This window comes from Anolis carolinensis, chromosome 5 (assembly GCF_035594765.1).
Source record: "Anolis carolinensis isolate JA03-04 chromosome 5, rAnoCar3.1.pri, whole genome shotgun sequence".
Lineage (NCBI taxonomy): Eukaryota > Metazoa > Chordata > Lepidosauria > Squamata > Dactyloidae > Anolis > Anolis carolinensis.
In genome coordinates this window covers 155320025-155342079 of record NC_085845.1, presented here as the reverse complement: position 1 = coordinate 155342079, position 22055 = coordinate 155320025, and the positions used below count along the sequence as shown (strand labels likewise).

The window sequence follows — 22055 nt, the reverse complement described above, 5'->3', positions numbered from 1 at the left end:
CTGGAGGACAGATATTGGAGGAGAGCAGCAAAAGGGATGTATGTAGTGATTACTCGCCAAAAGTACAACGGAACAGCCATGTTTTCAGGTCTTTCTTGAAGGCCACTAATGTGGGGGCTTGCCTAATCTCACTGGGCAGTGAGTTCCACAATCGGGGGGCACCAGCAGAGAAGGCCCTCTCCCTTGTTCCCAAAAGGCGGGCCTGAGATATCGGCAGTGGCGACAGGAGAGCCTCCCCTGACGATCGAAGGGATCGGGCAGGTTTATGATAGGAGATACGGTCACAAAGGTAGGTGGGTCCCAAACCGTTTAGGGCTTTATAGGTGATGGTCTGCACCTTGAATTGGGACCGGAAAATAAACAATATAGTGCATTTTATTTGTTACTGCCTCTCCTTGTGGGTGCTGCATCAACACTGTTGATATTCAACAAGCTGAATATCCCTTATCTGAATTACTTAGGACCAAGATGTGTAAATGAGATGGAAATCTGCCTGACTGCAGGGGTAACATCTCAGGGACTGTAAGACTCCCTGAATAACCTTTCAGACTCCATCAGGCAGCATCCCTTACCGGTTGGGGAATTCTGGGAGCTCTCATCCTTTTAAATAACTTTTTCCAACTCTTGGAATTAGGCATGTGAGACTACAGTATGCATAAAATTATCAGGCATGAAATACATTGCAAAAGCATGTATTAATTACAACTTGTGAACTATGATAAACTTGTTTTGAAGATGAGTGTCTTTCCTCCCACATAATCATTAACAATATTAAGTAGTTTTCACTTGTTTTATTTTGTAATAGTGTCTACTTCATTTAAAAATATTGAACATTTTCTTAATGTAGAATATGCCTTTTTATTACAAGAGAAAAGTTCAAAGTTTCATAAGAACAATGAAATGATATAAATTTAGTTTGAAAAAATAGAAATCATAGGAATGTTTTTGTAAGTTACATGAATAAGAAATATTATTTTTCAAAATTTAATCCAGGATAAGAGAATTTTAAGAAATACACAGCTACAAATGCTATAAACATTAACAAAGTCCTTAAAACCGCAACAGCTATAGGATGGTGGATACCAATGTATATAACCTGTACAAAAATGGAAAAGAATTTTATTAGATATAAATTTTATTTTTGAAATAAACAAACATAAAAAATAAAATGGAAGAGAAGTACATACTGGTATTTTCCTGATCACGTTTTCGATTTCCTAGTAAAATGAAAAAGTAGCTATAACAAATGAAGCAAAGCTTTGCAAATATTAAATTCTACTTTTAAGGTACATCATGACAAAGAATGAGGGAACATTTCTTCTAAATTCTAGGATCCTTAATATAATTTAATTTAATTCAATGGTGAAATAGGGAGTTCTTTTTCAAACACCTTGTATAATGAGATGGAAGGTTAAAGCTACCTCATCCTCCTCAATCTCTTAGGATTTCAAAAGGATATGAATAAAAAATTGAGTAATAAAATAAGCTATTTTAATTGTCTCAAACTTTGGTTTTTTGTATCATCAGGTTGCTAGGTTTTCTCCTCCTTTCCTGTTATTTTTTAATTTGTATAAAAACACACCAGGAACAAAGAAAATACATTAATCCTCATGCATTAAACTGTTATACATTAATCTCTCCAGGAATCATAGCTCATTACAGCATTCACACTGAATTATGGACAGAATCTTGTATTTAGCGACTTCAATACCTCAGGGTCCAACAACATGGACCACAAAATCCAGGGGTAGTCTGAAGCATTACTGATTCAAACCAGCTCAGTTCTGCCATGGTGTTTACAGCATTCGACTTTGGGGCCGCCTCAGTGGCAGCAGCAGCATAGGGGTGGAGTACCCCTATGTCCCTCTCACTCCAGGTTTTATCTTTGTGTTCACGTGGCCTGCCCTTGTTTTACTGTTTTTTGATTTCTTGATGTAATGCCTATTATCATTTATTGTATTTTTAATGGTGCTATGTTATGTTGTTTTATATTTTGTTATATTGTATTGCTCTGGGCATGGCCCCATGTTAGCCGCCCCGAGTCCCCGTTGGGGAGATGGTGGCGGGGTATAAATAAAGTTTTATTATTATTATTATTATTATTTGCTGTCCAGTCAGTCCGAACCCAGTTCAGCTCTGGGTTCCCACCTTTGTTGTTTGCAGCAACAACCACCAAGCTCCAGGGCATCACTCAGTGCTTTTGCAAAAACTCTCATGAGGAGTAAGAAGGGTCTATCAAAAATTACTGTATTAGTACTGAGGGAAAACACAACCATTTTCATCTCACAATAGTCTCTCTACATTGTCCATTTGTTTAAAAGAAACATATACTTTAACCTTTCAGATGACAGAATGACAGAGAAAACTGAAGGAGTAATGAATAGTATCAATAAAAAAGGAAGGGGGAGTTGAGCACAAATGAACACTATTTTTTAATCTTATCTGTGAAGGAGATAAAGTTGATGACGGAATCCCATGTTAACAAGGTGTTGGTTAGAGCTGCTATTATAAATAGAATGGAATTCAGAAACTGACTTTGATGGAATAATTATATATATCATGAATGTTTGTTTTGTTCAGTTCAATACTTACTACAGAGATTATTCTGACATGTATCTTTTGCTTGGCACTCATCACATGGCTTTCCTGCTTTGTAAGGACGGGTCCCTTTATAGTTGCCCCTAAAAAACAAATGTTTTAGACCATAGTAAGGTATTTAGTACATAAAAATTAAACTGCAATTGAAATTACAAGCAACTGCAAATATGATTAAAAGGGTACCGCAAGTGTGAGCAACTGTATAGAGATTAGTTTCTTTGCTAGTCCTGATGCACTCCCAGGAGTGGCCGCAGGGGAGGTTCCAGACCAAGCACAATCCGAAGACCCAAAGACCTCAACGGCGGAGCAGGCGGAGGATAACATGGTACATGTTACAACGGCTGTGAAGGCGGAAGAAGGCTGCAACAGACTGAGAAGCCACTGTCGTTGTGTTAACCACACCACTGCTGGAACCTCACTCTGTGAAGACTGTGTGTTGACCGGCCGTGCACCGACCTCCACACATTAAAAAAAATCACGCACAGGCGTCTTCCAACAAAAATAAAAACAAACCTACAAAAGTCCCATGGCGATCAGCGAGTGGCGACGGGGGCAGGACTGTGAAATCTGGAAGCCCCTAGTCACAGACTGGCACATGGGCGGTGGATATGGACTCAGTCGTTCTACCTCAAGGACCGAGGCAGTTGAGTAGTCCGGCAGCTGTATCCATGACTGAGCAGCCCTTTTTAGGATCCGCTCTGCTCACCCCACACGGGGAAGGGGCTAGAAAAGGTGCCCTAAACATAGTCTGCCTCTCCTACCCTGACTGGACTGCCGCGTCCAGAGGGGTCACCACTCTGCGGCCAAAAAAGAAAAATGAACTTTGGAACATGGAACGTACGGACATTGTTAGATAACACTGACAGCGAGCGCCCCGAACGCAGGACTGCTCTCATTGCAAGAGAGCTGGGACGCTTCAAGATCGACATAGCAGCCCTTCAGGAGACCCGGAGAGCAGGAGAGGGGCAGCTGAAGGAAGAAAAGGGAGGCTACACCTTCTTCTGGAAGGGACTACCTGAAGAAGAGCGAAGAAGAATACACGGAGTTGGCTTTGCTATCAGAAACGACCTGGTGAAGCACCTGACTGAAGCACCCACTGGCATCAACGAACGACTTTCAACCCTCCGAATTAACCTTGCCAAAAACCAACAGGCAACCATCATATGCGCCTATGCACCAACTCTAGATGCTGACGAAGACATCAAGGAAAAATTTTACTGTCAGCTGGATACCATCCTATCGGAGATACCTAAGGAGGACAAAATCATCCTCCTGGGGGACTTTAACGCAAGAGTCGGAAGGGACTCTGACCTGTGGCCAGGGATCATAGGAAAAGACGGGGTCGGAAACAGCAACTCGAATGGCATCTTGCTTCTCACCAAATGCGGAGAGCACAACCTTGTCATCACCAACACGCTCTTCCGCCAGAAAAACAAGCTCAAGACATCATGGAAGCACCCTCGGTCAAAGCATTGGCACCTCCTGGACTATGTTATCACACGTGCCAGAGACCGCCGCGATGTGCTTCTCACAAGAGCCATGACAGGTACTGATGACTGCTGGACAGACCACAGGCTAATCCGATCCACGATGGCTATCAAGATCGTCCCCAAACGCAGACTCCAAGGAAGAAAAACAAGGCGAAAAATGAACACCCAAGCCCTTCAGGAGCCCTCCAAACGAGCCCTTCTCCAAACAACACTCAAAGATCATCTACCCACAGAACACCCCGAAAATGTTGAGGAACATTGGAACAAACTGAAGACCTCCATCATCACAGCCTGCGAAGAAAGCATTGGATACCTAACTAAGAAACATCAAGACTGGTTTGATGATAACGACAAAGAGATCCAACAGCTGATTGATAACAAAAGGAAAGCCTTCCAAACATGGCAGAGAGACACCAACTGTGCTGCCAAGAAAAAGATCTATGCCAGTGCAAAAGCTGAGGTCCAAAGAAGGACCAGAGAACTCAAGAACATCTGGTGGACAAAGAAGGCTGAAGAAATCCAACACCTTGCAGATACCCATGACGCTCAGGGATTTTTCAAAGCCACAAAGATCATTTATGGACCAAGAAACCATGGCATACAGCCCCTACGCTCATCAGATGGAACCAAAATTCTGAAGGACAAAACATCAATTGCACTACGTTGGAAAGAGCACTACCAGAACCTGCTGAATCGCAGCTCCAATGTGGCCGAAGAGACCCTCTCACAAATCCCGCAACAACAAACCAGGGATGAGCTTGCAGCACTGCCTAGTTTGGAAGAAGTCAGCAATGCCATCAGCCAACAAAAAAACAACAAAGCTAGCGGACCTGATGGGATTCCCGCTGAAATCTTCAAAGAAGGTGGACCTGAGCTGATGCAACAACTCCACCAGCTCATTGAAAAGGTGTGGATGACCGAGAAAATCCCAGCAGACTTCAAGGATGCCACCATCATCACCCTTTTCAAGAAAGGGGACAGAACAGACTGCGGGAACTATCGTGGTATCTCCCTTCTAACCTCCGCCGGGAAAATCCTCGCAAGAATCCTTGCAAACCGCCTTCTCCCTGTCTCAGAAGACACCCTCCCAGAATCCCAGAATGGCTTCCGCCCCTCCAGAGGAACAGTGGACATGATCTTCACTGCTCGACAGCTCCAAGAAAAATGCAGGGAACAAAACCAACCTCTGTACATGGCATTCATTGACCTTGCAAAGGCATTCGACACAGTGAATCGCAGCGCTCTCTGGACCATCCTCCAAAAAATCGGGTGCCCTGACAAATTTGTGAACATCCTGCGGCTCCTCCATGATGACATGATGGCAACAGTCTTGGACAGCAACGGCTCCCAAAGTGACCCATTTAAGGTTGAATCAGGTGTCAAGCAGGGATGTGTTATTGCCCCCACCTTATTTTCCATCTTCATCGCTATGATACTTCACCTTGTTGATGGGAAGCTTCCCACCGGAGTGGAAATCATCTATCGGACAGATGGCAAGCTATTTAACCTCAGCAGACTGAGAGCCAAAACCAAGGTCACCACAACATCTGTTATAGAACTCCAATATGCTGATGACAACGTAGTCTGTGCGCGTTCAGAAGAAGACCTACAAGCCACTCTAAACACCTTCGCAGAAGCATACGAGAAGCTCGGCCTCTCACTGAACATCGAGAAAACCAAAGTGCTCTTCCAACAGGCACCAGCTAATCCCTCTGCAAAGCCAGGAATACAGCTTAACGGTGCAACATTAGAAAATGTTGACCATTTCCGCTACCTTGGTAGCCACCTCTCCACAAAAGTCAACATCGACACTGAAATACAACACCGCCTGAGCTCTGCGAGTGCAGCATTTTTCCGTATGAAGCAGAGAGTGTTCGATGACCGGGACATCCGTAGAGAGACCAAGGTGCTTGTTTATAAAGCCATTGTCCTCCCAACCCTGCTCTATGCCTGCGAAACGTGGACTGTGTACAGACGTCACACCAAACTCCTGGAGCGTTTCCATCAGCGTTGTCTCAGGAAAATCCTGCAAATCTCTTGGGAAGACAGGCGGACAAATGTCAGCGTGCTTGAGGAAGCAAAGACCACCAGCATTGAAGCGATGCTCTTACGCCATCAACTCCGTTGGACTGGCCACGTTGTCCGAATGCCCGATCACCGTCTCCCAAAGCAGCTCCTCTACTCTGAACTCAAGAATGGGAAACGGAATGTTGGAGGGCAGGAAAAGAGATTTAAAGATGGGCTCAAAGCCAACCTTAAAAACTGTGGCATAAACACTGAGAACTGGGAAGCCCTGGCCCTTGAGCGCTCTAATTGGAGGTCAGCTGTGACCAGCAGTGCTGCGGAGTTTGAAGAGGCACGAACGGAGGGCTTAAGGGAGAAACGTGCCAAGAGGAAGGAGCGTCAAGCTAACCCCGACCGGGACCGCCTCCCACCTGGAAACCGATGTCCTCACTGCGGGAGAATATGCGGGTCAAGAATCGGTCTCTTCAGTCACCTAAGAACACACGCCCAAGATACCAAGGTTGGAAGACCATCGTCCTCGAACGACGAGGGATCGCCTAAGTAAGTAAGTAAGTAAGTAGTCCTGTCATGACACTACGTATCCAGTAGTTGGCCTATTTATTTTATCACTAAATATATGTACACACTATATTTGGCTGCTCACTTATTGGTACTGTAGTTGTCTAACCCCTTGAAAATAATTTCCCATAAGAAAAATGATCTATAACAGGCATGGGCGAATTTCGGCCCTCCAGGTGTTTTGGACTTCAACACCCACAGAAGTTTGCCCATGCCTGGTCTATAATGGGGAGTCCTGTATTTTACCACACAACACAATGTTTACTCATCTAGAACCTTTCCCTGCATGATCAGCTGGCTGCAGTAACACCTGCATTTCAATAATCAAAGTGTCAAAAGATTTTGATTATTTCAATAATCAAATATTAGCCCATCTGAATAATGATTACACTAGAAAATTCTTTTCAGAAAAATAAGTAAAAATCTGGTGTAATCTGTTTAGAATGCCAGAGTTTTCTTGACATCCAGAGAAACATAACATCTAGGCTAGACAGATGTTAAGACATGGGTACATTAAAAAAGGAGCCCTCCTACACAAACATATAATCCAGAATATCAAGGCAGAAAATCCCACAATATCTGCTTCAAACTGGGTTATCTGAGTCCACACTGCCACATATTCCAGTTCAAAGCAGAAAATGTGGGATTTCATTCAGCTGTGTAAAATGGGCCAAAGTCTCTCAGGTTTCAGGGTGACATCAATACAGTGAAGTTACAGGTGTAGACAGTGCTGAACATTGCAGAGATCAACCATTTGACATCATAAGCAAGTTGACCTCTATTTGCCTTCCTTCATAAAAAGACCTCTCTTTGGTCCAAAATGCCCCAAGAGGTCTATAAATGTGGTAAAAGTCTCCACTACTCTTCTTGGGGATACATGGAGACATCCTAACCCAACAATTTCCAAACCAAATGCAGCTCACCAGTTCCTCGCCCCATTTTAATGAGGATTTTCGACCATGAGCTACTTTCCATCATAAAATGCACTGCTTGAATGCATGCTAGATTTTTACAGACGGATTAGATGTGGAGACCACTCAACATTTACTTGTAAGACTCAAACAAGAACACTTCAACAGATGCCTCACATCCAAAAGTTAGTGAGGACTGAAAGCCATATTCTCCTCCACCACTCTAGAGTACAAAACCTTTCCAAGAAGACGACTCTGGATTGAAGATCCTGATGGTCAAGCTCTGTAGGATCTACATTCATAATCTGGCAAATCTATTTATACACATTTATACATGTAATAAAAGTGAAAATCTGTACGTGTATATGTGGCTGGGGTGCCCACTATCACAAACGGGCTCCCATCTCCACAAAAAACTATAACTCACACCTATCAGGAGACACCAATGGCCTTTCCTCCAATGACATTGCAGGCTATAGTGAGTGCCATGAACATGTCCAAGAGCCCTGCCAATGTCCTTCAGAAACACCATACTACCCACTACCCATGACCCCGCCCACTGCCTCTCCCATAACCCTTTCCTATGGCACACAGCAAATGGAGCAGAACTGATCAGCAACTGAACATACTGGAGGGGGTTGGGAGACTGACTCAACATGATGGAAGTTGTAGTTCACCCTGCATCACTGTGATTCCCACTGACCATGGACCTAAACATTTGGAAGACAGAACCCTCATGACCAACAGAACATACTGGTAGGATTTGGGGAGAATTAGCCTTGACATTTGGGAGTTGTAGGTACTGCGATTCATAGTTCATCTGCAATCAAAGAGCATTCTGATTCCCACCAATGATGGACCTAGACCTAACTTGGTAAACAGAACCCTCATGACCAACAAAAAATACTGGAGGTCTTTGAGGGGAATTCACCTTCATTTATAGGAGTTGTAGTTCGCCTACATTCAGAGAGCACTGTGAACCCAAGCAATGATGGATATGGACCAAATTTAGCACGCATTCCCGATATGCATATTTTTGAATGCTGGTAGGGGTTTTTTTTTGGGGGGGGGGGATTGATCTTGACACTGTAGATACCGGGATTTATAGTTCACTTGCAATCAAAGAGCACTCTGAACACCACCAACAATGGACCTGGACCAAACTTACACATACCCTATATGCCGAATTTGAATACTGGAGGGGTTTGGGGAGAACTGACCTTCATTTCTGAAAGTGGTAGTTCACCTACATCTGGAGACACCATGATCACCAGCAACAACAGACCTGGACCAAACTTGGCACACAGAACTCCCATGACCAACTGATTATACTGGAGGAGTCTGAGGGAAACTGACCCATGGTGGGATCTGTAGTTCACCCTGCAGCCAGAGAACACACGGACCGCACTGATGATGTATCTAGAGAGTAAACTTCCCAACACAACGTACTTTAACCACTGATGGAGTTTCAGGGGGTTAACCTGGCATGATGTGAGTAGTAGTTCACCCACAACTTTATGCATTTTGTAAAATAAAAAAGGACTTTTTCGAATAACCCAGGCAATGCCTAGTACCCCAAGCTAGTGTGTATAAACAGATTTGCCAGATTATGAATATATCTGCTACTGCCACAAACTTTGCTGTTCAAATTTCATGTGAGGGTGAATGTGCTACATGTTAAACAGCACAAGCATTTCCATTGTTTTAATTATATTGATTTTTAACTTATACAGGAAGAAAGGCGAGATATAATCAAATAACTTTTGGAATTATCAGCCACCAATGAACTACATATTATTAGATGGCCATGGAATCAACTTTTTGGGTTGATTGATTAGTTGTGGGGAGTTGTTGAGTGGATGACATGGAAGTGTTAATTTCTGAATAAACCATGGTACCAGGGGTCTGGTGGTGGATGAGGACCACTGCTGGACATTTGTTTAACATTCCTATTACCATGGGTAGGAAGCTGAAAACACTCTTACAGGAAAGAATTCTCGCAAACAATTCCAGAAGTGTGAACATGGGTTTTAGTATATCGTTTTCCTAGCTTTCTACTGTACTTTGGTATTTTAGGGCAGAATGAATTGTAAAAGACAGTAATGATGAGAAAATATTGCAATTGATTTTCTGATTATTCTTCATATGTTAATAATAATACACATGTGATTCCAATTACGTTTACAATAGCCACGATATTAGAATACTGTACTTCCTCTGGGAGCAACCAAGTTTGAATACTTTACATCTTTTTAACTTACGCTGGACCATAATCACACACTAGCATTCCCATATTCTCTCCTCCTTTGAACACTTTATGGCAGAAAGCAACAGCACAGCCAACTTTATAAGAAGAAGCCCAAACAACCTAGAAAGAAATAGGTTTTTATTATAAATCAAATATAAAAGAACTCATTTGTAAAATTCAGTTACTCCTAAAGTACCTCTCATTTTATACCTTTTATCAGGAATTGAGAACTTTGACCCCGCCAACTGAATACAGCCAGGCAGAAATGCTCCCCATCAGGGCAGTTATTTCTGATCTGGACAACAGAGAATTTAAACATACAGTATTTACATAAAAATATGGAAATGTGAACTTGTAAATAAACTGAAGGCAGAATAAATCTGTGTTCCTTTCATCAATACTGGCCTTTGCCCTGTCTGCTACTGGGCAATATCTTCATCAAGAAGTCCTTTGTTGGAAGATGGGGCAGGATATAAATAAAGTTTTTATTTATATAATTACTCCAACTTCAGAGAACAAATAATGTTATACAATTTATTGTCCCCATGAAACATAAAAAGAGACAGAGATGGGGTCTTGGGGAAGGTAGCGGTAGGAAATATGTTTTTAGTGAAATGGTTCTGAAGGTAGGGGAAAAAAGCCATCATGCTGTTTTCAAGTGGAATGTACTGCCTCTAAATGTACTCTCATCTTTGAAGGTTTTTAAGGAGAGAGTGGATGGCCACCTGTCGGGAATGCTCTGATTGTGTATTCCTGCATACCAGAAAGCTGGATGGGATGGGAATCATTTCTAATTCTATGATTTTATGAATAACATTTTTACAGAAAGTGCAATTGTAGCAACAGAGGAGGCTCATGTGAACAGGCTTTAAGAATCAGCAATGTATCTTTTAATATTGTTCCAATTCATATTTTCATATTATACTACAATAACCACATTCTATTTATTACAGTATATTTAACATAAAGGTGGTATCAAAGCTTTATAAACAGTTTAATTATCCAAACACTGAGACAGTAATAATAGACACCTGCTTTGAGATATAGCTTAAAACGAATAGTTATAAAATCATCCTTGTGCTCACAAACAGAAATAAACTTAATTTGTCCTTTTATATCTGGCTACACAGTTCCTACTGTAACCACATTGAAATTGGTGCTTTCATCTCAGGCTTTCCATTATAGTATGCTGGAAGTCTGGACCTCAATCACTGCTTCCCCAGTCAGACAAAGGCACAAAAATTGTAGCAGTTTGGTTATCAATCCCCGTTGCACCGGGCTGTGGCGCAGCTGTTGAGCAGCTGCCTTAAATCACTCTGACCATGAGGTCATGAGTTCGAGGCCAGCCCGTGGCAGGGTGAGCACCTGTCAATTAAAAATAAAAAATAGCCCCTTCTCGTTGCTGACCTAGCAACCCGAAAGATAGTTGCATCTATCAAGTAGGAGATAAGGTACCACTTATAAAGTGGGGAGGCAAGATTAACTAATTTACGACCTGGAATGAGGAAGTGCCGCCAGTGTGGATGATGAAGCAGCTGCTCCCCCGTTGCCAGAATCGAACATCCCCTCAGAAGAACGTTAACTTGCCTCTGCGTGTGTCTCTCAGTCTCTGTTTGATGTGTTTATGGGCACTGAATGTTTGCCCTATGTGTGTTATAATGTGATCCGCCCTGAGTCCCCTTCCGGGTGAGAAGGGCGGAATATAAATACTGTAAATAAATAAATAAATAAATAAACAAATAATATTGTCTTCAAAAATTCTAGATCATTCCAAATCTTTCCTATTTCTAGGAAGTCCCACTACGCAAGAGGCTCTCTTGTGATCTCTTTAAAGTTGTTCCCTTAGTATTTACAAAAACACTGAAAGGGCAGATTGCCTGACTGCCCTATCCAAAAGCTGTTTTCACAACAAGCCCAATTTTTCTAAATCCATTTATCACAAGGACAGAAAGTGAGGTGAAATGTTTTGAACAGGGGCATAGACAGCAAAAAAAGCTTATTTAAAACTTATCTATACTTTAAAATGTACTTGTTCTGACTTACAAACAAATTCAACTTAAGAACAAACCTACAGAACCTATCTTGTTTTGTAACTTGGGGACTGTCTGTACTCAGCTACTATAACACCAACTGAGTTTCCTGTTATTCTCCCTATCCATGTTGCTATCTTCAAAACAATCATCAAGTATGATATGGTAAAGGGGGAGGAATAATCAGCAAAATGGCTTTCCTCTCTCAACTCCCCCCCCCCATAAAATGGACTATCTTTCTCTGTCTAGGCCCTTTTGGATTCCACCTGGATAATGGAACAGTACCCCCCAAAATACTGATATTATGCTTCAAAATCTGTAAAGTATGCGAGCAGGGAAGGATAAAACTCACCTGAGTATAATGACCACACACATGTGTACATTTGTGAGTACTGAAATCATAGTATTTTATTTCTGAGTGAAAGGCTTCAATGGCAGCAGCAACATTAAATGGTCTTTCGCTGGCACCTCCCATCCACATATTTTCTCCAAAAGGCCTAAATTTAGGATCTGGATGGATGTTCCTGTGTTCATTGTGATCCCAGATACATTTCTTTGCATAAGTTTTAGCTATTCTAGCTAAAGCTATATCAAATGTCTGCAAATAAAAATAGTAAATGTTCTACCTCTAGTAAAACTCTAATATACTTTAATTCATCCACTTGTTAAAATATAACATTTCTATTTGGATACCTTTTATATCTAGCTTTCACAAACAAGAACATGTTATAAATAGGGAAGCTGAGGGGAACGTTTGGCCTCTGGGTCTAATTCAGCCTGGCAAAAGATTTGGATAATGTATTCATCATGATCTCTACATTTCAGCCAAGAATTGATCTATGTTAACTATTTAAGTCTTATTCCACCTTTCTCCTGACCCAGGATGCAAAAGAACTCACAAGTTATTTATTATTTGCAGTATTTATATCCCGCTCTTCTTACCCGACTAAAGACTGATTTGATACAAAAATTAAATTAAACATTTATCATAAAAACACTAAACTGCAAGTTTAAAGATACAGTAGAATCTCACTTATCCAACATTTGTTTATCCAACATTCTGGATTATCCAACACATTTTTGTAGTCAATGTGTTCAATACATCGTGATATTTTGGTGCTAAATTCGTAAATACAGTAGCATTACTGCATATTGAACTACCTTTTCTGCCAAATTTGTTGTATAACATGATGTTTTGGTGCTTAATTTGTAAAATCATAACCTAATTTGATGTTTAATAGGCTTCTCCTTAATCTCTCCTTGTTATCCAACGTATTCACTTATCCAACGTTCTGCCGGCCCGTTTATGTTGGATAAGTGAGACTCTACTGTATATTCAAACAAACTAAAACATAAAAACATAATACAATAAAAAGATCCTTCTGCCACAGCAATTTAAAGGTCAAAGGCCTGCCTAAATAATAAGGTTGCTTACTAACACCGTTTCCCTGAAAATAACACATCCCCTGAAAATAAGACCTAGTAGAGGTTTTGCTGAATTGCTAAATATAAGGCCTCCTCTAAAAGTAATACCTAGCAAAATAATTTTTTTTGAAGCATGCTCACCAAACAGAACACCAGAGCATGCAGGATTGGTAAATGTACGTACCGTAGATTGTTTTACATGGAAATAATGCTAGTAACAAGAAATTCTTGATAGGATTCACAGTTTGTCTGATTATGTTGGTTTGTGATGACAACTACTGGACAATATATGGTAAATGTTCATTTTTTTGTTCAAGAATGTATGTGAATTTTTCATCAAGGAAAAACAAGACATCCCTTGAAAATAAGACCTAGCGCATCTTTGGGAGCAAACATTGATATAATCTGTCTTATTTTTGGGGAAACAGGGCAGAAAGAAGAGTACATGAAGGGTCATCATTTGAGCCAGCGGTGGGTGGGAAGTCTAGAATTGTGGAGCAGTCATTGAAAAAGCTCTTTTTTTAATCCTCACCAAACACACTAGTCAAGATCACAGGACAGAGAGAAAGCCTCTCTGACATTATGGGGTACTTCTTGAGTGATTATATTGCATCCATGGATTGAATATCAAGGACTGGAATCTCTCTATGGTACATGAGATTTCAGGAAATAGGAAAATACTAAACAAACTGCTAAATTTCGAGATAACTATAATTTCCCCCTGTGCTTTTTAATTCAGAGGGAAGCTTCTAGATCGTTGGTAAACACATAATCTGTTTTAATTCTTTCATTTTGAATGCCATGTAATTTTCTAAGGCCCAACTACTGCTACTAGACTTATAATCCAAGGCATCTGGAGTCCTCAGCTGGATCACTCATTAGTAAGTGACAATATAGCAACATATTGTTGTATTTTCTTGTCTGTTCCATAACATACTCATGATCCCACGCCAATAGAGTATTATTAATTTACCTATGTATTGAAATATTTATATTTGCTCTCTCCAGTTGAGCCTGGAGCGTTTAGGATGCATCTGCACTGTACAATTAATGCAGTTTGACACTTTTAAATGTCATGGCTCAATGCGATGCCATAGCACTGAACCACAGCAGATAAAATAGCGTCAATCTGTTTTCATTCTAGTGTAGATCAGGCATGGGCAAACCTGTGCCCTCTAGGTGTTTTTGACTTCAACTACAAGTTCTAACAGCCTAGTGACTATTAGGAATTGTGGTAGGTGAAGTCCAAAACATCTGAAGGGCCCATGTTCGCCCATGCCTGGTGTAGATGCTCCTTGGTTTAAGCCAGAGGCTTGGTGACTCGTCAAACTACAAATTACAGGACTTCATAAGATGTTACCATGGCAGCTAGTAGGCTTGATCGATCCATGAAAAATTTGATTCTAAACTCGTTTCAATACTAGAGGGGGCAGTTTTTTCGTTTTTGTTGCTAATAACGAATTTGGCCCCCAAAATTTTTCGAAATTAATGAAAATTCGTTATTTTCTAAATTAATTCGTTAATGGCGGACGCGCATGCGCGGTGGCCCAAAAACAGCCCGAAGGGGGGGGGACTTAGGGGGCTCTCCCGCCCTCATTTTTTGAGTGATCTTCTTCAAACTTGGTACAGTGGTAGAACACATTTAACACTGATAGCGCACCAAAATGTGGAACGTTTCCCTTATCCTCTGATTTTTGGCAAATTTTCATAGCTTTTATAATAAACCTTTTTTTAATAATTGCAGTAATCTGTTCCTGGTTTGAAAGTCTTATTTCCTGTTAAATTGGGTTGTCTTTACTGTGAAAGTCATTGTTCTACTTCAGAAACTTTGTTTTTGTGGCTGAAACTTTGTTAAATTGGTGTGTGTGTGATATATATTGTGTATATATATATATATATAGTCCCTGCTTGTGTGTGTGTGTGTGTGTGTGTGTGTGTAGGTAAAGGTAAAGGTATCCCTTGACGTTAAGTTCAGTCATGTCTGACTCTGGGGGTTGGTGCTCATCTCCATTTCTAAGCCCAAGAGCCAGTGTTGTCCATAGACACCTCCAAGGTCATGTGGCCGGCATGACTACATGGAGTGCCATTACCTTCCCAGAAACACCCAGAAAATGGGAATTCCAGACAGGAAACAATCAGGGCCAGCTAATACCTCCCAACAAAGGATTCCCCCAGGTAGGAAGCAGCCAGGCTTTGAAGCTGCAAGGCTATTCAATGCTAATCAAGGTGACCAATTGCAACATTCACACTTGCCTCCCACAGACAAGAGTTCTTTCTCCCACCCTGGACCTTCCACAGATATATAAACCCCACTTGCCTAGCTTCGCACAGACGTCAAAACCTCTATGTCTGCCACAGATGTGGGTGAAACGTCAGGAGAGAATGCTTCTGGCACATGGCCATAGAGCCCGGAATACATACCACAACAGTGTGATCCCGGCCATGAAAGCTTTCGACAACACAACCACAGTATCCATTCAAGTTCATGTAGCGTGGTATGGACTGGAGACCTGTATTGGGGGGAGGGAGGGTGCGAATCTGGGCCCCTGGGAGCAGCCGAGGACGGGCCTGGCCCACACCCCCTCGCATCCCGGGCCTCTTCCTTCCTCTTCCTTTTGTTATTTAAACTATATATTGTGAAATTATGGTGTGTTTTTTTTCATGCGTGTTCTGTGTTCAAGATAGGGAGACCAAAGAGGAAAAGCAAGGGAGGGACGGAGGCCCCAACACTTCCGGCTCCCATGCGAACTCCCCCTTGTGTGCCTTGGAGGGTGGAGCATGCGCACTGGCTCTCCCTTTCTCTAAGGCTCTTTTCAGGTCGCTTGGGAACCCGAAGTGCCTCCTCCCTTTGCCTTTGTGTCCAAGAAGGAGAGAAGGACGTTGCAAGGTTTGCATTGAGGGTGTTTCTCTGGTGGGTTTGGCTTGGAAGGGGGCTCATTAAGGCCCAATTAATTAATGCACTGAGCTGAGGCGAGGCGGCGGCGGCGGCGGCCATTTCCCCCCTCCGTCTTCCTCCTCCTCCTCGGCCTCCTTCCCCCTCGCCCCCTCCCATTGGCTGAGCCTCCCATTGGCTGAGGGGCAAAAGGAAAGGAGTTTGGGTGCTTTGCAAAAGCTTTTTTTTCTTTTCGAAAAAAACGAAGAAATAAGAAAAAACGGCCTCTCGCGATTCGAAACTGCGATATCCAGACGTGTGGACAACCAAGGTTCGATATTGCTTCAAAACAATCGAAAAAAACGAATCAATAACGGTAAACGGGGAAAACGAATTATTTGAGCAAGCCTAGCAGCTAGAGTAGGACCAAACCACTATAATAGGATAGTTTTAAGTGGTCTCAAGCAATATAGTTTTGGATTCCTGCGGGTTTTCCGGGCCGTATGGCCACGTTCCAGAAGCATTATCTCCTGGTGATTCTCCCACATCTATGGCAGGCATCCTCAGAAGTTGAGGTATATTGGAAACTAGGCAAGTGAGGTTTATATATCTGTGGAAAGTCCAGGGTGGGAGAAAAAACTCTTGTCTGTTGGAGGCAAGTATGAATGTTGCAATTAATCACCATGATTAGCATTAAAATGACTTGCAGCTTCAAAGCCTGGCTGATTCCTGCCTGGGGCAATCCTTTCTTGGGAGGTGTACTCCCAGACAAAAGTTCTTTCTCCCACCCTGGACTTTCTGGAGATATATAAACCCCACTTGCCTAGTTTCCAACAGACCTCACAACCTCTGGGGATGCTTACCACAGATGTGGGCGAAACGTCAGGAGAGAATGCTTCTGGAACATGGCCATACAGCCCGGAAAACTCACAGCAACCTAGTGATTCCGGCCATGAAAGCCTTCGACAACACAATATACTTTTTGTATGTGACAGTGACACCACATGTGTACCACCTGCATTTCTAGTTGCGACTACACTACAGAATTAATGCAGTATGAAATCATTTTAACTGTAGCGGCTCAATGCTAGGGAACCCAGGGAGATACTTCACTTCGGCAGAAAAAATGGAAATCAAAGATACAGAATGGGGGACGCCTGGCTTGACAGCAGTGTGTGCGAAAAAGATCTTGGAGTCCTCGTGGACAACAAGTTAAACATGAGCCTACAATGTGATGCGGCAGCTAAAAAAGCCAATGGGATTTTGGCCTGCATCAATAGGGGAATAACGTCTAGATCCAGGGAAGTCATGCTCCCCCTCTATTCTGCCTTGGTCAGACCACACCTGGAATACTGTGTCCAGTTTTGGGCACCGCAGATGAAGGGAGATGCTGACAAGCTGGAAAGCGTCCAGAGGAGGGCAACTAAAATGATTAAGGGTCTGGAGAACAAGCCCTATGAGGAGAGGCTTAAAGAGCTGGGCATGTTTAGCCTGCAGAAGAGAAGGCTGAGAGGAGACATGACAGCCATGTACAAATATGTGAGGGGAAGTCATAGGGAGGAGGGAGCAAGCTTATTTTCTGCTGCCCTGCAGACTAGGACACGGAACAATGGCTTCAAACTACAGGAAAGGAGATTCCACCTGAACATCAGGAAGAACTTCCTCACTGTGAGGGCTGTTCGGCAGTGGAACTCTCTCCCCCGGGCCGTGGTGGAGGCTCCTTCTTTGGAGGCTTTTAAGCAGAGGCTGGATGGCCATCTGTCGGGGGTGCTTTGAATGCGATTTCCTGCTTCTTAGCGGGGGGTTGGACTAGATGGCCCTTGAGGTCTCTTCCAACTCTACTATTCTATGATTCTATGAGTTGGAGTTTTGGAAGGTGTTTGGCCGTCCCTGTCCAATGGTGCTGGCATTTCGCCAGACTAAAATTCCCAGGATTCACCAGCATTAGGCCACGGATGTTAAAAGCGGTGTCAAAGCGCTTTAATCCTGTAGTGAGTAGACGCGCTCTGTTGTGAAAAGCCTTTTCCTCAGATCCTAATGGCGACTTGCATTTTCCCGCCATTTCCTCCGCCCTGTTTCCCAGGACACACACACACCATGTACAGCATGTTTGCAGCGCTGGGTTTGACTTCGCTCCGGAATTTGTTGTGGGCGTCGACATACAGTTTGATAAAGGTCTTGTTGTTGATGTCGGGGTAAGGGGCGAACATCTGGCTCGCTCCCAAGGTGATGGCGGAGGCAAAGAGCCCCAGCAGAAACCAGGCGCACGCCCTCCCCATCCCCATCCCCATCTCAGCAGCGGCGGCAGCGGCGGCCGTTCCCTAAAAAAAAACCCGGAGGGGCTGCGCGCGCAACCAACGGCTTCCCTCCAACGGCTGACTCGCTCCTAAATCCAACAGAGGGCCAAACCCTTAATAGAGTTCTCCTCTACCCCCCCCCCCCCCCAATTAGCGAATGGATTCTTCCGCCTCGCTAAAAAAACTCCCTCACGAGCAGGCGGACTCTTCCACTTCGCTTGCAATATAAGGCATCGTGGGATATTCACTTTATAAGATTGGATAGCTAGTTTAGAGATATTATAACGCTACTTCATTGATCCAGACCCAAACTTTCCCTCGTGGAAATCAGGATGAGGAATGAATGCAGCTGTGGAATGAATGCAGCTGTGCACAAGCCTACATAGGGACCACCAAACGCAGATTGCCTAAACACAAATCGAGGAACGTGAAAGGCACTGCAGTTGCGGACTAATACGACCAGGGAAGTTAGCCATAGCAGAGCACTTGATGAACCAACCTGGACATAGCATATTGTTTCAGGACACAGAAATGCTGGACCACGCTAACAACCACCATGTCAGACTACACGGCGAAGCCATTGAAATCCAGCTAACAGCTCCTATCAAAAGAATTCCCCCAGGCAGTAAGAAGCCAGTCCTTGAAGCTGCAAGGCCATTCAATGCTCTTCAAGGTGATCAGTTGCTACATTAACACTTGCCTCAAACAAACAATTTTTTTCTCTCACCCTGGACTTTCCAGATATAAAACCCTCTTGCCTAGTTTCCAACAGATCTCACAACATCGGAGGGTGCCTGCCCTAGATGCAGGTGAAACGTCAGGAGAGAATGCTTCCGGAACATGGCGATACAGCCTGAAAAACTCACAGCTACCCGTGATTCCAGCCATGAAAGCCTTTGACAACACAGCCCTGGCTTAATACTATTGAGTCATGGGAGTTTTAGCTTTACAAGAGCCTTCCTTGCCAGAATGCTGGTTCCTCACCAAACTACAACTCCCAGGATCCCATAGCAAGGAGCCATGGCAATTCCAGTGGTGTCAAACCGTTTTCATTCTACAGTGTAGATGCCTTCTAAGATGTTGCAGCTGTGTCCTATCCAGGGACTGAATAAATAACAATATAGCGCATTTTATTTGTTACTGCCTCTCCTCGTGGGTGCTGCATGTTTGAACAGTGTTATACACTAGTTGAATATCCGTTATCTGAATTACTTAGGACCAAGAGTTCTGTATTTCAGTTTTCTTTTTCGCCATTTTGGAATACTTGAATATAGATACAGAACCCAAGTCTAGACGTGAAATTTGTTCGTTTTTCATACATACCGTAAACACATAGACTGAAGGCTATTTTATTTGCAATATGTTTCAATATTTTTGCACATGAAATGGTGTATGTGTACACCGAAGCACCAGAAAGCAAAGGTGCCACTATCTCAGACACCCAAGTGGACAATTCTAGAGTATTTTAGAATCCCGGATAAGAGATGCTTAACTCATGATATATATAGCTTTTAAAAGTTATGCCTATGGGAATATAAAAAATCCCAATTAATTCATGACGTTTGTGTATGTGTGCTCAAGTTACCTGTTGTTTCCTAAAGTCTTCTCCCAGTGGTGCAATGGTTAAACCCTTATGGCGGCAGAACTGCTAACCGAAAGGTCAGTGGTTCGAATCCAGAGAGTGGGGTGAGCTCCCATTGGTCAGCTCCTGCTTCCCATGCGGGGACATGAGAACCCTCCCACAGGATGTTAAAACATCAAACATCCATGCATCCCCTGGGCAATGTCCTTGCAGACAGCCAATTCTCTCACATCAGAAGTGACTTGCAGTTTTTCTTTTTTTTTTCTTTTTTTTTTAAAATTTTTATTGAAAGGTAAGTGAGATACATAGACACAATTTAAAAACAAATGACAGTGGGGGATAATTGGGAAGGAAAATAAGGAAGGGGGGAGGGAGTGGAGGGGAACAAACACATAAGGATCATCACGAAAAGGGTGGGGGTACAGTGAAGACTTCCATTCTATCCCCTTTTCGGAAAACAAATTCATTAATGTATAATTGTTACTATGTCCCGGTTCAATTTACTGTTTTAATTTTTCATTAATGTATAAGTCAAATTTTTCCCAATTTGTGTTTTTGATCAGTTTTCCTCTAATTGTTTTCAAATAAAAAGTTAATTTGTCCATGTCCTTTATTTCTTCTACTTTTTCCAACCAATGTTCCAGTTGCGGAACCTCTTCTGTTTTCCATCTTTTTGCGATTATTATTCTTGCTGCTGTGCATATATACATAAATAGTTTATCGTCATTAGTATCTAATTTCAGCGATGTGTCTAATATTCCCAATAAGTAGTACTCGGGTTTCATTGGGAATTTCACATTCAAAATTTTTTGTGACTCTACGTGGATCATTTTCCAAAATTTTTGTAACTTTTCACATGTCCACCATGCATGAAAAAATGTCCCTTCCTGCTTTTTACACTTCCAACACTTATTCTGGTAATTTTTATACATTGAATTTAACTTTTTGGGGGTCATGTACCATCTGTGAAATATCTTTAACCAATTTTCTTTTAAATCCCATGCATAAGTATATTTTAACTTCCTATTCCAAATCTGTTCCCATTCTTCCATTCTTATTGGGCGACCAACATTTTTTGCCCACTCCTGACATGAAAAAAAAGGAATCATAGTCAAGGAATATTCAGAGATGGGTTTAACAGTTTTCTCAGAAGTATAGCATACAGCACTTGGAATTCACTGGTAGTCTCCCATCCAAATACTAACCAGGGCTGACTCTGCTTGGCTTCCATGATAGGTTTGCCTTGGAGTCTCCATGGATTGAAACAACTTGAAAGCATACAACTTTTCATTGCAACAATGGGAAAAACAAATTTTGACCTGTGTATGGTTGAAAGAACCTGCTGCCTTTATCACTAATAATCCCTATTGCTTTATTGTCTATCATAATGATTGCGAATATTGGGAAGCATCTAAAGTAGACGTGGGCAAACCTTGGCCCTCCAGGTATTGTGGACTGCAACTCCCACAATTCCTAACAGTCAATACAGTTAGGAATTATGGGAGCTGAAGTCCAAAACACTTGGAGGGTCAATGTCTAAAGTTTAGAACTAATGTAGCTTGACACCACTTTGTCATTCAATGCTATGGAATCCTGCGAGTTGTAGTTTTGCAAGGTATTTAGCCTTTCTGTGCTAAAGAGAGCTGGTGCCTCACCAGACAACTGTCAGGATTCTGTAGTAATGGGCCATGACAGTTAAAGTGGTGTCGAACTGCATTAATTCTAGTGGATATCCTCCTGATGTCTATGAATAGCCAGCACATTCTCCCTTTGACAGTATTAGAGAGTGGTTTTTGCATAATTGTCACTTCATTAGAAATATCACTTATCACAATTATTCTTCCCTGGTAAAAGATGGAGTTGGTCTTTCCCAAAGGTGGGCTAGGGGAAAAGGCTGTAAGTTTCCCATTCCAGTTACTTCAGAAGTGGTTGCCAGTACGTATGCATTGTGATGGGCTTTCTCAGTGGCTGCTCCTGGATTCTGGAACTTCATTCCTAGGGAAGTTGTAATACTCACTT

At 42.4% G+C, this 22055-nt stretch overlaps 1 protein-coding gene across 2 annotated transcripts; it reads right to left on the bottom strand.

The window, feature by feature from the left end:
* Positions 1 to 776: 776 nt before the first annotated feature.
* Positions 777 to 18527, bottom strand: LOC100565505 (glioma pathogenesis-related protein 1). 2 transcript variants are annotated; one of them, XM_062982639.1, is made up of 6 exons: positions 18254 to 18527; positions 12213 to 12458; positions 9844 to 9950; positions 2593 to 2681; positions 1188 to 1217; positions 777 to 1096 (listed from the first exon to the last, which is right to left on the bottom strand). In XM_062982639.1, exons 1-6 carry the CDS (start codon positions 18446 to 18448, stop codon positions 978 to 980), a joined length of 786 nt encoding a protein of 261 aa, XP_062838709.1. In that variant the 5' UTR covers positions 18449 to 18527; the 3' UTR covers positions 777 to 977. The 2 variants fall into 2 exon arrangements, with proteins under 2 accessions (XP_062838709.1, XP_062838710.1); XM_062982640.1 differs by lacking the exon at positions 12213 to 12458 and having other exon boundaries at positions 18254 to 18526.
* Positions 18528 to 22055: the final 3528 nt, after the last annotated feature.